The sequence below is a fragment of the Struthio camelus genome, chromosome 1 (assembly GCF_040807025.1).
Source record: "Struthio camelus isolate bStrCam1 chromosome 1, bStrCam1.hap1, whole genome shotgun sequence".
Taxonomy (NCBI): Eukaryota; Metazoa; Chordata; class Aves; order Struthioniformes; family Struthionidae; genus Struthio; species Struthio camelus.
The window spans coordinates 77,263,475-77,280,257 of NC_090942.1; the positions used below are offsets into that span (position 1 = coordinate 77,263,475).

Consider the following 16,783-nt stretch of genomic DNA (forward strand, 5'->3'; position numbering starts at 1 on the left):
TCAGAGAAAAGCTGTTTGGATATCCGCTCTGTGTGTCCTGTGTAGCAGCTGAGGCACACTAGGCCTCAGATTCCATTAACCATCTATAGAACAGAAAAAGGAGCAATAATACAGACACTTTTTTGCTTCTTTTACTGCTCAGTGACAGACTATTATTTAACTGCTCTGAGGTTTGACTGTTATTTTTTCTCCCTTCGGCAAGTCGTTGTGTAAGTTGTTTAGAAAAAAGAGGTTATCCCTTGCTTACACAAAGCATTTTGTTCTCTTTTTACTGCTAAAAGCTACGCAAGCGAAAGCGCTCACCTAAGAACAGGACGAAAACATCAAGTACGGCCTGCTCAAAATCAGCACTTTCAGAAAATTGAGATCCTACTCTGCCAAGAAGCTAGGCTTGCTATATGCTTCGAACACTACTTACTGTCATATATGAAATGCTCAATGAAAAGACCAACCTTTACCTTTGAATCAAGAAACAAGTATCATAAACGGTTCAGATCTGTGCTAATGAACTGGCAGTGCATTACGCTCATAAGCACTTACGGGCCAAGAGAAGTGACATCGAGCAAGCAAGAGAAATGCACAGGTTCTGAAGGTAATAAAGAAAGCGTGACACGCAGAAATATTGCCAAGGGATTTTTCTGGCCCAACCAAATGATAAAGTGACAAAAACTTTTGCGTTCACCGCATTACAAGTGCTTCTGGTGTTGTCCTTAAAATACTAAATGAAAAGTAAATAAGATAAACTTGCACCATTTCTAGTGAGACAGTTTTTATCAAAAACCGATTGCATTTGACATCCTGAATTTTGAATGTCCTCACTGAATGTTCTCATACGGAGAGAGTTTGTATTTCATAGCTTAACACATATATTTTTGGAACTATTTATACCTTTAATTCATTGAACTTGATAAGAGTAGCCATCTTCAACTTTCCGTGGTTACCATCTGAACTGTTTTCAGCCAATGTGGCTGAGTGGCTGCAGTTTACCTCCTCTCTGAATTCTCCTTAGCATTTGGGTGCCTGCTGATAATGCAAACTTGGAAGGAGGTGCTCCCAGCTTCAAAATTGGGGTAAAAAAGTATTTTAGTAGGGCCTAACATGAAATTTTAGCAGCCTATGAGCAATTTCTTGGAAATTTATTTCAACACCAGTTGTACTATGTGAATCAATGTGTATCAATAGTAATGATTTTCTCAAAGACAGCAACGCTGTATAACAACTGTTTGTTAGCCCTTCCTACTGCTTTTTATTTCATTTAGGACAGAAGTGGTTTTTAATTGCTGTTCTCCAATACAAATTCCTTAGACGCAACTGAACCAGCACGGTGAAGTATACGTATCAGTGAAATAGTAGCTATAGGATTATGCGTAGCTTAACATTCTGAGATGGTGGACAGTTGAATTTGCAGGGGAATTAAAAAGCAGCTTATGCAAAAGTGTGCATTGAGAATATCATAGTACTGCAATTGCATCAGTTCAGCAGCATTGCTGGCTGGGTCCCAGATTCCCCAGCCAGACAAGAGTATTCTGCTAGAGCCACTCACCCACTCTGCCTTTCCATACACCTCATCTAAGCAGGGTCTGAGAACACCAACAATATTAAAACCATGGCTCCAAAAACCAGGAAATTCTGTTTTAGAACATCTCGTGCAAGATACAGAATGCTGTGTTTGTGCAGTACAATGAAACATGACAAACTCCTTTTGGCAGGAGTATGCTTACAACAAACACTACAGAAACTGTTTCCTGGTCAATGTTATGCCAGAAAAGGTTGACCAGTCATCCCACTCTAACTCTACACTGGATTAGATACCATACATTCTCCTGCAGCCATTTTGAAGCTGGCATAAAACAGTAAGCTGATAAGCACCGTGCTGCAGGTGCTGGCTGATGTGACAGAAGGGCAATCACATATTTTGTGTTCAATTCTGATTAAATGTGTATTGTCAGGCCTAAGAGTGCACAAAGCATTCTTATCAATGAACTTGAAATCTAAGACCTTCAGGAGGCTATGACAGAGGAAAACCCATTTCTAATGCATCCTTGGGCTTAGCTATGGGTAATATGCTGAGCTGCCCACTCTCATATGGACAAAGTGCTTCTGTCACGTGCTAAAGCAGAACTTGAAATGTCTTGGGAGCCTCAAAGTAAAAAAGATGGCACAAACAGAGCTATGGACTGCATCTGACTAGTGGTTTTCAGGATTATAGTTTGGAGTTTAGGCAACTAAATGCTGTTTAAATTTCAGAAGGCTAAGAAAGGGAAAGACAGCTTTGGCTTTTGTTTTTCCCCAGCTCTAACATTAACTGGGAAAGTTATTCATCCTCCACCATATTACATTAAAATGTGTGGGCGGTCAAATGAATTTTATCTGCATCATTTTGTGAGGATTTACTTCCTTATGTTTTAAAAAGTGATTTGACAGCAATACACTTTTATACATAAGGAAAATTAAGACAATTCTAAACGGTTGTCTTAGAAGAGACTGTTAAAGGGATGATGGGAGCAGAGAAGCAAAGATTTGATGGGACTTCTGTTTCAGCATACTGGCGTTCCTGAAACAAAATCTTAACAAAGCTCCACAGAGAAAATATACATAGAAAATACTATTTTTCACATATACGGCTTTTTTGTAGACAGATAGATCAAACTGTAGTAAGAATCTTTAGAAGAACTGCCCAATTTCCCTAATTGAAAAAAAGGAGCCTTTTAAGACAGTCAGTAGTAAATAGTCTCCTGTGATTTTATATGTAACTGCAAAACACCTGTAGTCTTATCAGCAGTGGTAAGGTGCTTACAAACATTACTACAGGAGTCCCTCTGGACTGTTTGTACAGCTCCAGACTCACTGCTTTGCTGTGTGTGACTACCCTTTTGAAGAAAATCGCCTTTCAGACAACTTATCTTCCAAGCAATTGATTTCTGCAAGAGCAGTTTTATTACTCATGGGTTGTCTTAACTCTTTGCAGGCTTGCAGTTTTCACTGACATGGACAAGTATGTCATTGACGTACATGTATTTTCCCACAACATATGGGATTAATATAGTCAATTATGAAAATCCTTATGTAAATAATAGTCTTCCTTTGATTAAAAGTAATCCAACCTTTTTGGTGTACTTTGCACATTTTTCTTTTCACTTTCAGGAAAGGATGTTTTTCTTCTTATAGTAAGAGTAATTTTGTTGTTTCCAGACCCGAATAAACCAACCACTTGCTCTGTAGCTGAAAGATATAAACTTCAACAGTTTAGATATTAACCAATAGGACAGATGATGAAAGAATGCCATATTCTTTGCAACCCTTGAGATACTGAATTGTAAAAGAGAAGCATTCAATGGAACTAGCCTTCAGTGACTAAGTCCTAGGTTAACACATGCATCTGCAGGGTAATCTACGTGCACCCTTTATTTAGGCATGAAGTCAGTGAGCCTGCTGTTCCATCTTTATTAGCACATCTTGTTAAGTCGAAAAGAACCCCTACGACTAATAATAGGCGCGAGCTCTGCAAGTCCACTGTACAGTACACCTGGAGAAGCAGCTTCCTTCACATAGGTCCCCGATCATCTGGTTCCGGCCTTACTGCTGATGAGCAACACCAGCTGCACTGTACATGCAAATTCCCTCACATGGGAGTTCAACAGGTAGCAGCAGGCACGTGCTCAGCCCATTCAGATGGCTCAGGCGAGGAAGTCTGAGGCCTTGGCAACAGTCTGTTCTGCCGCACACAGACCTGGAACTGGGCGGGTAGAGGCTACATCAACATCAACACGTTGGGCTCCTCAGTAAGAGCGGTTCTGTCAAGTGAATCCCCGTGTTGCTGAGGTCCCAACGTCCGCGCTGCAGGTGTCCTAGAGGCTGTATTTCAGACTAGCTCCAGTGAGGTCCCAGGGAGCGAGAGCCCGTTAGCAGTTGGGCCACGTTAAGTGAGCTCTTAACAGCGCTTCTTTAGGTTTCACGCAAAAAGAATATGGTTCGCGTGCTCCCAGACCACTCCAGGATGTGAACCAAACCACGGCGAGGACGACGGGCAGATTCGCTTCAAAAGCGCGCTCCCGATAAGCTGAACACACAACTACACCCCGAGCATCTACTGGAACCCAGGTCCATTCACCCAGTTTCACCTGTTAGTCAAAGCTAACTCTATTTTTGTGTGTCAGCGCGTACTCGTGCGCCTGCCTGTTCTGTGCCCCGCTCTGAGGGGCAGCCGCACGCCCAGAAGGCCGCAGGCGGCCAACCGCCTTCACCCGTTGTTCCTTCCCGGCCCCTCCTGTGGCGGGGGGGAGGCCCCAGCGGCCGTTGGTCCCCTCCCCCCGCACCCTGCGCGCGCCGGGCGGCAGCACCTCCCCCTCCCGCCTCCGCCCGGCCGGAAGTCTCGCGAGAAGTGTCCTGCCGGGCAGGGCAGGGCTGGGGCGGGGCGGGGCGGGGCGGGGGGAGGGTATGGCGCCGGCGGGGGCGCTGCTGAGGCGGCGCCGGTGACGGGAGGAGGGGAGGGAGCCTGTGGAGGCGCTTGCGGACCTTCTCCTCCCCTCCCCCTTTCCCCCCCAACCCCAACCCCGCGCCGAGCAGGGGGGCAGGACGGGCGGTTTCTGCTCACCTTAGTTTACCTCCTGCATGGTGGCGGGGGCGCTGTGGAGCGGGGCACGGGCAGCCCGCCATGGCCGAGGCAGGAGCGGGAAACGCCGAGGGGGCCGAGGAGGAGCGGCGGGCGACGGAAGGTGGGGGGGGGGGGAGCGACGGGGGCGCGCGCGCCGCGGCGGGGGGAGCAGCCGTTGGAGGCGGGGGGCGGGGTGCCCCCGGCGGCGGGGTAACGGCTGTGGGGGGCGAAAGAAGGGGGGGGAGGTGTTGTAACGGGCGGGACTCGCGCGCGGGTGTCGGGGTGTCCGTGGGTGCGTGAGTGGTGCGGGGTGGGGGTGTGTGGGGTGTGGTAGGGGAGGAGGGGGCTTGTGTGCCCCTTGGTGCCGGGGGGGGGCGGGGAGGTAAGGGCGCGTGTCTGCAGTCCGTGCGTGGCCGTTGTTGGTGGTGGTGGGGGTGTAACCTTCCCGCGTGGGTAGGAGCCCCCTTAGGCCGCTGTTTTCCCTCAGCGCAGCGGTTATGCTTCCAGCATGGGGCTGTGTATTCTGAATTGGGGCTGTTCATACTCTGGCCCCCAGCGTGTTGACCTGGACTCGAGTAACGATTTCTCCCGTTTAGTTCAGTTAGGGTACAGTTAGTTTAAGTCTAGTTAAGGTACACAGTGGTGTTAGGTTGTGGGCTCCCAAAGAAACGTTTACACTCTGCTTAGGTTTGTTATTACTGTTACAGATGTGTCATCATACCTCAGTGATCTGCACTAAAAATATTTTTCTTTCTGTGTATTTAACTTAGTATGTAATACACACTTTCTGATATACAACTAATTGTTTTATGTGTCCCTAATGTGTTAGTATTTTTTTTTCCTGCAGGCGGATGTAATTCAGACTTTTGAGTGTAGTGAATTTGGCTTCTCTGTGTGAGTGTGTGTGTGTGCACTTGTATAGAGGCAGAGGTTTGACATTCCTCCTCCTTCATAAGTTTCTGGTGCTAAAACGGGGCTAGTGTTAAGCCAGCAGCAGCTGTTTGTGCTCCTCCTGCTGCAGGAATGAGTATGTTGCTTCCTCCTTTCAAAATGTTGATCTGAGGAGGAAAAAAAAAGATGTTTTGCACGGAGTTTTGAGCTACAGAAGTGAGCAAATCGTTCATAAGTCATCATTGCTGTTCTGTTTAGTTAGCACCAGTTCTTCTGGGTTTGTTGTTGTCTTTTTAATGTGTATTTGGGGGATTCGTATGTATGTGGTTTTTTTTTTTTTATATATATGTGGGGGTTCTGGTTGTCTCAGTAGTTGGTATTTTTTCCATCTCTGTGTTTCTGAATTATGAAGATTAGTTGTTGCTTGGTTGTTTAAATACTGGTATAATTTTGTAATAAGTAATCTAGTTTTTGAAAGTAAAGGTTTTTTTGTAGGGGTTTTTTCTTTTTGCTGTCTATGAAATTGTGTTAAGAATTTGTTTCTGTATCATACACATATTGTAAGAAAAGGAAATAATCTAAATGAAGAAAAATCAAAATATGTGGACTTTTCCATGTGAAAGTATCCATGGGAAAGCAATGAACAGTAGGTTTTTATGTTATATTGTGAAAGAATTCCGCCTGCTCTGATTTCTTTTGTTATTTATGCTTCTACTAATTCTTCTAACATATTTTGAAGAAACAGAGTCTCTTTCTGTTAATCAATTAACATTTTAAAAGGTGTAAATTTTTTAACTTGTATAAAGGACCTAAAGATTGGAATAGGTCAGCTTAGCAGTTTTTCATTTTAACAACATCTTTTTCTTACTATTGCATATTAGGAAAAGCAAACTCCGGACTGGGCAGTTCACATCAGCTAAAGAGTCTAATTCACTGTAAGAAGAAAATCACTTTGTGGGTGATTGTGGGAAGTGAATCAATATCAATACTCTGAAAATTCCCTTCTTTGACAACTGGGCCCGTTAAACCACGGAAGTTCTACTGCAAACTTGACAAAGTTATCATTTTACTCAAAAAAAAAAAAAAATTTGGTTCTAAAACTTACAAGAGAGCTGCTAGCCTCAATTTCTTTAGCAATATATGATCGGAGAGATTTTTTTTTTTTTTAGTAATGAACTAAGATACATGAGACTCTAGATTTCTATCAGTGACCTGATTTGACCCTGGAAGTGTCTGGGGAAGCAGGGTGACCTTTCAAGGGCTTGTGTGGTATCTCTTCACTAGCTGGTTACAGTCAAGGTTTTTAATACACTAATAGGTTTGGCCAAATACTTAGTGTTTGAGATTTATTAAGTAGATGTATTATTTAGTTGGTAAGTTATGATTCTTGACTACCTTTTTTGTGAGTGAATGGTTAAAGTAACTAAGTAAAAATAGATGTATAAAATATTCAGTAGCCTGTATTAATATGTTTAGTTTAAAATCTTTTCTGTAATTCAGGAAATAATAATTTTTCTTTTCACTGTTTCATGGTATTAAAAACAAATCCAGTGTTCTGTTTTTAAGTTACCCTATAAATAGATTGTTCTCAGTATGGTATTGAGCATGAGATGACTTCATTACTACGTTCTCAGTGTCTTTCTCCTGCTTTATGCAAGCTGATAAAATGTGGAAGAAAATCTTTTTTAGACAAGTGCACTTCTACTGTTTCAAAACTGGACTGTTACGCAAATGGTAACTCCAGCTTTAAATGAAAGTACACAAGTGGGCTATGATTAGAATGCTAGACTCACTGTAAAGTAGCTGGAAGGTGCTCTCCGTGGCTTCTCTTAAACCTCTAAAAAAAGTATCTTGAAAACAACTCTCCCTCCTGCTTATAAAATAGAGTTGTTTGTTTTATATGTGTTCAAATTTGCAGGACCTGTGAAGTGATACATATCATGGCATTGCCTCTTTGTATGATACTGTTGTGGCATTTTGCTTACATGCAAATGTGTGTGGAGGATATAGGTATGGTTTTCCCATTATTTAATGGACATCTGTGGTAAGAATTCATTAAAATAATTGTAGAAAAACAACTCCTTAGTAAAATAAAACAATTAATATGATGCAATTATTTGAAATTATTTGACTCAGCAGCTGTCCTCTGTGTATGTGTGTGTGTACAGATAGATATATTTCTAATTGCTTAGGTAATCAAGGACATCTTAGATCTTCCAAAAAAAAAAAAAAAGCACGTCAAGTGCTACAAACCTTAAGAATCCAATCGGACATCTTGAATAATACCTCAACTTAGAAGATTTTCGTTGCTAATGCGTCTAGGTTTGTGTATGTGTGTGTCTCTTCTTCTCTGTTGACTGCAGTCATAAGGACTTTAAACTGAGACCCTGAAATTGCATAAGTACTCAGAGCATTAATCAAAGTTAGCGTTTGGTTCAGAGCAGTAGCATTATCTGAAGTAAATCCTCAGTCATCCCCGTTTACTGTGCAATGGTTTGGTTTGCAGAGCAGTTTTGGTATGAATGAACTGGATTGCTTTCAGAAGAGACTACACCAGAATTTTAGTGTAGGAAGGTGAGTGTAACTCCAGGCGCACATCAGACGTACCCCAAACATAAGGGACGCAACCCATGCTTGGTTCTTGGACAGCTTTAAAGCATGTGCGTTGTAGGGATTTTTGGTCTAGTGAACCAGACTAAATGTGACTTAACAGAAGCCCCCTGAACTACACATGAATTAGAAATAGGGGCTTCTATCCCATCTGCTTCAGTCAACAGACCTGTTGTCAATGTGCCAGAGTATTTAACTAATGTAGACATAGCCTAATAGCTCATAGGAGAAGATTTATATTTCAATAAGCTATTTATCTGGTTAGAAAGAAGGAAAACTTGTGTGCTACCTAACCGTGTTCATTTCTAGCACGATTCTATTTTCTTTAAATTTATCAGAACTTGAATTTCTTGCTAGTGGTTAATGTACATGCCAGGGAAGCATACATTCCAGCGTGGAAAAGTAAATATTTTAATACTCTGGTAATTCAGAACTTCTCATAGAAGTCTCTTCAAATGTTAGGAGGAATGCATCTGTAAACTTAGAAATTTCAATGCAAAGCAATTTCTTTCTTCCCCTCTTCTCCTGCCACAAAGTGTTTTAAAATAGGAAGCTGGAATGAAAATGCCTTCTCGCTCTTAGAAAGGTTGTGCCAGTGTTACCACGTTGATAACTTAAATAGCTGCAGAGATGCAACATGGAAAGTTATTCTACAAGCATGAAAAGTGTCTAGTGTGTACATCTCTCCTCAAAATGTGAAGAATGCCACCCATGAGTTTTTAAAATCTATTTACTCTGTAACATTTATTTTAAGTATATTTCACAGTAATATCCTGGTAGATGGATTTAGTCATTCTTTTTTAAACTGGCGGAATGAGGGCTGATTGACAGCTTTTTGTCATTAAATTTAATATTTGCATGACTCTCTTTTTGTTTAATTTAGAAGTGCTTATGTTTCTCTTGTTTAATTTCCTTTTGATAATTTAAAAAAGTCAAAATAAATGTTTTAATACAGTATTAATATTTTAGGAAAGAAGACTATGAGGAGTAACCTTGTGCCTAGCCAAAAGCTAACTTTTGCTGGACGGGTTGTGAAATGGTAGTGCATGTTTAAGGCTGTAGGTTTGAAAGATTGGTCTTGGACTTGCTGCATGTCACCCACCAGGTGCTGTCTATGTTATATTTTAACAATTGCATGATAGTTTTATAGCCACCCTAGGTGGGATTCATCTTGCCTAACTTAGATGTCTGCAGAGTATATCAACATCTGAGCTAGTTACTTAGGTCTTTGTATAATTAGTGACAAAAAGTCGACACTGATTGTATTTCATCTACTCAACTGTAGGAGTCTATTTTAGATTGAGATGAATCACCTTAGAAATGTTGCATTTCATCTAACCAACTGTAGGAATCTATTTTAGGTTGAGATTAATCACCCTGGGAATGTGTTCTCTTCTCCATTGAATGTAAAGGAAGCCTAGAATGGCTCGTTCAGATGTGGACATCTGTGTTTGCTTGGATGAATCTTGCCTTTAGTGACTGGTGGAGTTTCACCATAAGCCTTTTCTGATAGAATGTGTTTGTTTAGAAACTGAAAACTTCAAAACAGATAGTGATGACAACACCTCAGAAATAAGGCATGCGTTTTGAAATTATTTTTGTCAGTAACAGAAGTGGTACGAGGTATGTTAGAAAAACGTGGAAACAAAGTCCCTAAAGTCTCGTTTATGAATGCAGCACGTGTGATTTACACAGAACGTTTGCTCAACTCAGGGATACAGTTAGTTTCATATGTCTTTACTTCCCATCCCACGCTCAAAGGATTGTTTCATGTAGCTCATCTGAAAATATTTGTTTCCTCATCAGCCCCCTTGGGGACTGTAACCTTTTTTTGTAGAAGGGCATGAGAAAAGTTGTAGTTCGGTAGAATAGTCTGTCGTGAAAACTGTAAAAATTGATAACTATTCCATAAATACTGTGTTTTGTCCGATTATGAAGTATACTAGAGCATTAATAGTTTTTATTTATGATGCATTTACTGAGAAGAGCTGCTTTCCACATGACGTATTTGTAATGTTCTGATATGCTTTGTTTTTTAGGAGAGAGAATGATTACAGTGACTTCTTTTTTCAATATTACTTTAATCTGTCTTGATGCATGTCTCATGCTTTTTAAATATTTTTGATACTTCATATAGGTAAGCACATGTGCTTAATACTGAGAGTCAAACCTAGATCAGAAATAGGCATGTGTATTCTAGGAACTATTTGTTTACCCGTAAAATTCGGTCATCAGTATGCCAGTATAGTAGCAAAACTTTGAAGTGAATATTAATAATAAAAACAGTGTGATTTCTCATTTGGAATTTTATTTGACTTGCTAATCAGCCTGGTTTAAATAATGGCATTTGGGATGGTAAAACAAAATTTCTATAGCTATATGAAACTATTTTCAGTATCTTAAAACTTGGCAAATGATTTAAATCTTCCAGAAAAATTAACTTGCAATAAGGCACAGTGCATCTGAAAACTATTGGTCATCAAGCCCGCTATGGCGATGGGAAATGTTTAGTTTTGCTTCATGTGTTGTAAGGGGGGGGGGGGTGTTTGTTTTTAATATTAGTGATATGAAAATCTTTGTAAAAATTAAAAATATAAAAAATTCAGTCAGATGCACAAATAAGGTCAGAATCTAGCTTTTTCTTAGCAAAGATGCACCCTCTAGCTTTTGGATTACATTTTAACTCATTCTGTTTCTGACCCAACAGATCTTTAAATCTTTTATCCATCCCTCCCAAAATGGTATAGCCAGAGAAGTAAAGGAATCTTTCATCACAGAGTATAGGAGGTTAAGACACATTTCAAGGAGAGGGTGAGCACCTTGGAATCACCTGGCATCATAATGATAGCTATTATGGAAAGCTGTAAGAGATTAATTTAAAGCTCTTTTATTGACTTCTCAAAACTGACTTAGCTTTGTGGACTCCTTCTGTATGCTTCTTGTTCAGTGAGTATTAGGTATGAAAAAAATTTGCTCTCGTCTGTTCAGTTCTGAATAACTACTTTTCTACTAAGTGTATTAGTCCTGAGACTTTAGATTTATTTCTTTATTTGTTATTGTTTTTGTTTTAATATGGTTTGTTTTGATAATCTTAAAAGAGTATGTCAATGCTGTATGCTCTACATGGCAGGAATCAATATCACCTCCTTACCTAATCTTTTTATCTAATATCAGCTAGCTACAAATATCTTACTGAAGTTTTAGTTAGATGGCGTTCAACATGACATTTAGTTTAAGATGTCATCTTGATACTGTTTGAGAATTCAACATATCAATTATTTAAGAATTCATCATACCACCTAAAATTTTTAGTGTACGAGTTCTTAATGGAATGTTGTTGCTCGTAATCTAAAAACTTGTGTTTTTCTTAATTAAGAAAAAGTGAAAAGGATGTTACTAGGAAATGGAGAAGGAGTAGATGCAGTGTTAAGAATATATTGGTTGGGCTTGAGAAAAATGGTAGTTGTTTTGGTCATATGAAGGATAATTTGGAAAAGCTGTAAATGATACATCGGTTACTTTCATTTTGTTTCTTTAAAGGGAAGTGGTTTAGAAAGCAGACTGGCCATCTGTGTGCAAAAGAGTATTTAGGTCAGTGGGTCTGTTCTGTCCCGCTTTATTACAGGATGAAAGGATCTGCTGTGCTGAAAGTATTCTCGTCTTTGATTTAGGCTTCTGTTTAGTCAGTGCTCTTTCATAAATATGTATAAAGTGTGATTATACTTCAGTAGCTTAATCTAGTAATTATAGGCTGCTATTTATGTAAGTGTGAATTAAAGCTACTCTTTACAAACAGAATTCCTTTGGAATTGTTTTTTTGTTTTGTAAGTGCAAGGATTTATAGGGGAAATATAAAATCGGACTGTTACGAAGTGATGATTAATCAGAAAAAATATTTGAAACATCTGTCATGTGTGTCCTTGTATTTATGGTGTCATTTCTTTTAATGTATTTTTAATACTGCTAATGTGAATATGTTGTGTATGTAGAGTGACGAAATTTTCATTCTGTTGCAGTTGCCTGAAGACCGTTACTTATTTGTCAAGTATTTATTGATTCTTTGCTTTTCCACCTACTTTTTTTGGAACTTCCTGTGTGATTTAATGAGTCGAAGAGATTTTTTAAAATAAAAGGGCTAACACTGTGTAGTCTGACTTGGTAGAGAGAAGATTAGTGGAAGACTAGGCAAGCTGTTGTTCCAGTATTAGCCTCTTTTCTTTTAACTCTCCAGAGTAATGTCCTAACAAAAAATGAGAACTGAGGAGGTACAATTTCTGGTGTAAGATATGCTTACAGCTAAGAGGAAAAAAAAATATACAGTGTATTGTTCTTTTCACATTTTTACCTATGGCTAACTGACATCGCAGATGCTAACAATGCTCAGAAAAAAAGTATGCAATTTTCCTTTCTGCTGGATTTTGAAAGTGCCCATCTTGGGTTTTGCCTCCTGTTAAAAGTAGGAGATTCTCACTGTATTAAATGTCCTTTATTAAACCCTCATCTTTCTCTTCATTGAATTATTTTTTTTGTTCTTCTTAGATGTATAATACTTTCCTCACTAGCACAGGAAGTGTGTATGATTGCCTTTATTTGAAGCAGAATTAATTCTTTCTGTACCTAAACATCAGCTGGGTAATTCTTTGTGAAAGCTTTGCATTGAGATAGGATGGGTGACTAGTGTTAGCAGATCATCTGTAAAATAAGAGAAGAGAATGTGACGGGAAAAGTGCAATAGTGGTTAGATTCTCTGAGACTGATTTCCCTTCCCAGTAGACTGGTAGGACTTCTTTGGCTTGTGACTGCTCTTCTATCCCCTCCCAGAATTGCAGCCATTTTGATTGAGGGGAGAATTTTAAAGGGAAGTCTGAGATAGAGCTTGACAAGTTTCTAGTACTACTTTAAGTGAAGTAACTGGTATTATGTGTAATTGTAGATATTATTTCAGAAAGAGTTACAGCAAGTCTACGGTTTTGAATGTCCAGCTTGTTTAAAAAGTATAGTTGTCTGTGTATTTTTTGAGTTGAAATTAGAGTCAGTCTCAGTATTTGATGTGTAGGTAATGCTCCATCTTCTTATGATTTTGCAGCAAGATGTTTGAGGTTTTGGAGGATTTAAGTGTAGTCTGCTGAGATTATGTGAGGAGAAGGAAGGGTATACGTTATATTTTATTGGTATGTTGATTGGGTTGTTGAGACCATTATATGACGGTGGGGAGACGACGTGCTGTTTTTATACTTAAATTGTACCAGTGCAGCTTTTATGGTTTCTGTGTCAGAAGCCTGGAAGTCACCAATTGTATTTTTTTTTCCAAATGAAAATCAGAATGGATGCATGATATTATAGCTCTTGTTGGACACTTTTTTTTTTTTTTTTTCCTCCTCTTGTTCACAGATAATTGCTTGGTAGATGGAAACCCATGCGCTGCTTCTGGAGTCCCCAGCCTCACGAATTCAAAAACTAAGGCTGCTGCCTCCACTTCTTTCAACACTTCTGTGGCCGAGATTCCGAGGAAGCGCAAAGGAAGTGATTCTGATAACCAGTAAGTGAATTGATTCTGTTTGTGCCTCAACGTAAAGATGAAGCATTCACCTGTTATTTCAATGGCGTGGTAACTTTCTAATCCTCTTTCCTGAAATGCTCTATATGCTACAATTATTTATGATGATTTCTTCCGAATACATTCTTCAGCAGTTCTGAGTGATTCAAACTGTAGAAAAAAAAAACTTTTTAAATCCAAGAGATATATGCAGGGTTCTATACTGCTGATTCCTGGCCTGAAATATTTGGGTAAGGCATCTCTAATGCTGAAATTTCATCCTAGCTTTTTTTTTTCTTTTCCACCTGCTAAAGGCAAGTTCTGTTTGCAGCAAATTGTTACCAGGTTGCCTAAAGTCTCACAAGTGCTCGCAAGAATATCATCTTAAAGTGTGAAATGAGATTACTAGCTAAGCCCTTTGATCTAGAACTGCAGAATCAGAACTGCTCCTTCAGTGACCAGGGCAGCCCTTTACTCAAATATCTAGACAGAATGTGACCTAAAAATGAGGACCTTACTGGACTAGTACTCAGCCTCTTTAAGTGGGTCACATTTTACTCCTGAGATGACACTGTCAACTGTTTTGTCCTCTTTAATAACTGCCAAACAGGTGCTAGTTACACATAAAATTGTTTACAGACAAGAATTCTTTTTAAAAAGTGACCTATTCTAAGCTGTATTTTCAACATCATTTGCCAGTTAAATAAGGACAAGTCAGCATGTAGATCAGTGCTTTACAACTATCTCTAAACCCATGTGAAGGCTGCGCCTTTAAAAAAGGCGGGGGAGGGCAGTCAGGGGAAAACTTACTTGTGTTTGTGATTATGAAAGCAGTTCTCTTGAATCCATGCTTCTTCTATACAGTCCATTGATGTACAGAGTATATCCACACTGTGGATGCTCATAAAGTTGTCCAACTCACAATTTCAATTGTATCTTGTATTTCTGGAGTTTTCAGTGATCCACGTTAGTTTCTGTAAAAATATCTGTGGTGTTTTTCAGTAGCACTTGTTAGTTTTACCTGTTGAGTAAAAATGTTGATTCATCAGTAGTGTTTCCCTGAAGTCTGAATATCGTGAAACATCTGTCAGAAAAATTGTTCATGTTCAAAATGGAATATTCAGTCAAAACAGTATGGTTTTATAAAAACTAATAATTAGTCTCTAAAAGCAAATCTTCTTGCTGAAGAATAATTGCTCAAGTGTGGGGTTTCCACTGAAATTGTTCTGTAACGCTATTCTGTAACTTTTTTTCATTGGGTATATCAAATCATCTTTCCGTGCCTCAAGTACATTCTGCTTACTTCATTACCTGTTCCTTCAGGGACACAGTTGAAGTTGATGGTGATCCTCAGAAAAGGTACGTTTTTATAAATGAACCGTTACTGTTTTCAGTGCTATAAACGTCACGTTCTCCTCCTATTTGGCTAGATAAGCTGTGTGTTCGCTTGCCTTAAGGAGTGCTAGACTAAGGGCACAAATTTGCAGGGTGCAGATTTGTACAGCACGAGATGATAAACATGTACCTAATGAGTGGGATAGACAGGTCTCATACATGTCTATGACTGTTCCATGTACACTTTTTTTGTTTAATTTTTTCAGCCTTGTCAGTGCACTTTTAAAAATTTACCTCGCAAACCTCAGCTAAAAGAATTCTATTACAAGGTGACAAGCCCGAATTAAAATCGGCTACACAGCATAAAAAAACATAGAAAATATATGCTACAGGACAATTCTTAATTACATGATTACTTTTTTGGGTAATTTCTTTTTCTGTACCCCGCTACCTATCTTAGAAAATATGTTTGTGCAGCCATCCAGTGTTCTGTTTTATCCTTCTAGTCAGTGTTTGGTGCATGGCTTATTGGATTTTGTTGAAATCTTTGTCTGGAGATAGATTTGTTTATTTCTTTGTGGACTTTTCCATGGTACTCGTGATGGAAAAGTGTGAAAAAAGATGCTCCTTTTTGCGTTTAAGACCTCTGCTTCCCTCTTTAGTAGGGCAGTATGTTTAATAGATTAAAAAATGAACGAAAAGATGGTATTCTTTAATTTTTTCTGAATAATCCAGATCCTGTTCTTGCTTGTACAAATTAAGTACACCTACATTGCAGTCATGAGGTAGTATTTCACCCTATGTTCATGTAGTCAAGGTAGTTTTAACCTAGCTATTTATACCAGTAACAGCACAGCTGTTGTGACGGAGGCTGTACAAGTCCATTGAAGACTGGGACTGATTCCTTGAGCAGCAAGATTGTTCTAGTTTCTTGCCTCAGCGGTGCTCCTGAGGGGAGGAGAGTTAGTCCGTAGTCCATGTGCTGCATTGCAGCTGGTCTGGCTTCCTTTATCTCTTTTCACCTTGCAGTCAGACAGTAGTCCAGTAACTTCTGTGAAAGTTCATACTATATATACAACTCTGGTAAAAGTTTTATATATATATGTATGTGCGTGTGTGTGTATGTGTATATATAAATGTACACATATCAGTTGTAGGTAACTCCTCTGAATCTGAAGCAGTTTCACTGAAGTAAAGTCATAGGGTCCTATGAGCCTGACCTACTCCTGTGTTTTGCTTGTCAGACTGTCTAGAAGAAGCCTATGTTCTAGTGAAATCCCAGGCTGAAGAGTTGGATCTCTGAATCTTGCATTAATTTGGCTCTGGCTGCTGTATTCTCACAGGGGTCAGTGTTTAGTTACAGGTGGAACAGCTGGAAGCAGCTTTTGAGATCTTTCATAAATCTCTGCTCTTCTGCTCTTCAACTGCTCTTCTACTTCCTGCTCCTGTTTTCTCATAGGAAGCAGCAGCTGACTGGTTGTCCTGTCTCGTTGCTACCCTTCTGGTAGAACATATGCTTCTTCTGGGACAATCCTGAGGCTAGTGAGTCTCCTCTGGAATGGAGCTTAGAGTACAGTGCGAGATGGCTCCACTACTAAATTTAAAAATCTGAAGTACTGCTGCAAATATATTCAAAAATATTTGTATTCATTTTCCTTCCCTCTAAAGCAAACGGTAGCCAATGTTAATATGGGAACTGCTCTGAATTCCCTCTGCCAGTACAAAACTGCTTATACTGAATTTGCAAGATAGCGATTAAGCTACTTTATGACATTTTTAAAAGCTATTGGTGAAGAACACAGTGATTTTGGAGGGGA

At 39.5% G+C, this 16,783-nt stretch overlaps 1 protein-coding gene and 1 long non-coding RNA gene across 4 annotated transcripts in view; both read left to right on the top strand.

Moving 5' to 3' along the window:
* Positions 1 to 4,454: 4,454 nt before the first annotated feature.
* BMAL2 (basic helix-loop-helix ARNT like 2) overlaps positions 4,455 to 16,783 on the top strand; it is a 35,007-nt gene continuing 22,678 nt past the window's right edge. The window contains exons 1-3 of one of the 3 annotated variants that reach the window (XM_068950142.1): positions 4,455 to 4,715; positions 13,487 to 13,634; positions 14,955 to 14,990. In XM_068950142.1, the coding sequence (XP_068806243.1) occupies positions 4,655 to 4,715; positions 13,487 to 13,634; positions 14,955 to 14,990 (245 nt within the window). In that variant the 5' untranslated portion in view covers positions 4,455 to 4,654. Of the gene's footprint in view, positions 4,716 to 13,486; positions 13,635 to 14,920; positions 14,991 to 16,783 lie in introns of all 3 variants that reach the window. The other 2 variants (XM_068950151.1, XM_068950162.1) reach the window with 2 other exon arrangements.
* On the top strand, positions 9,067 to 11,039 carry LOC138067809 (uncharacterized). The gene is made up of 3 exons (XR_011142196.1): positions 9,067 to 9,200; positions 10,135 to 10,232; positions 10,803 to 11,039. It is a non-coding gene; the product is annotated as an uncharacterized lncRNA (long non-coding RNA).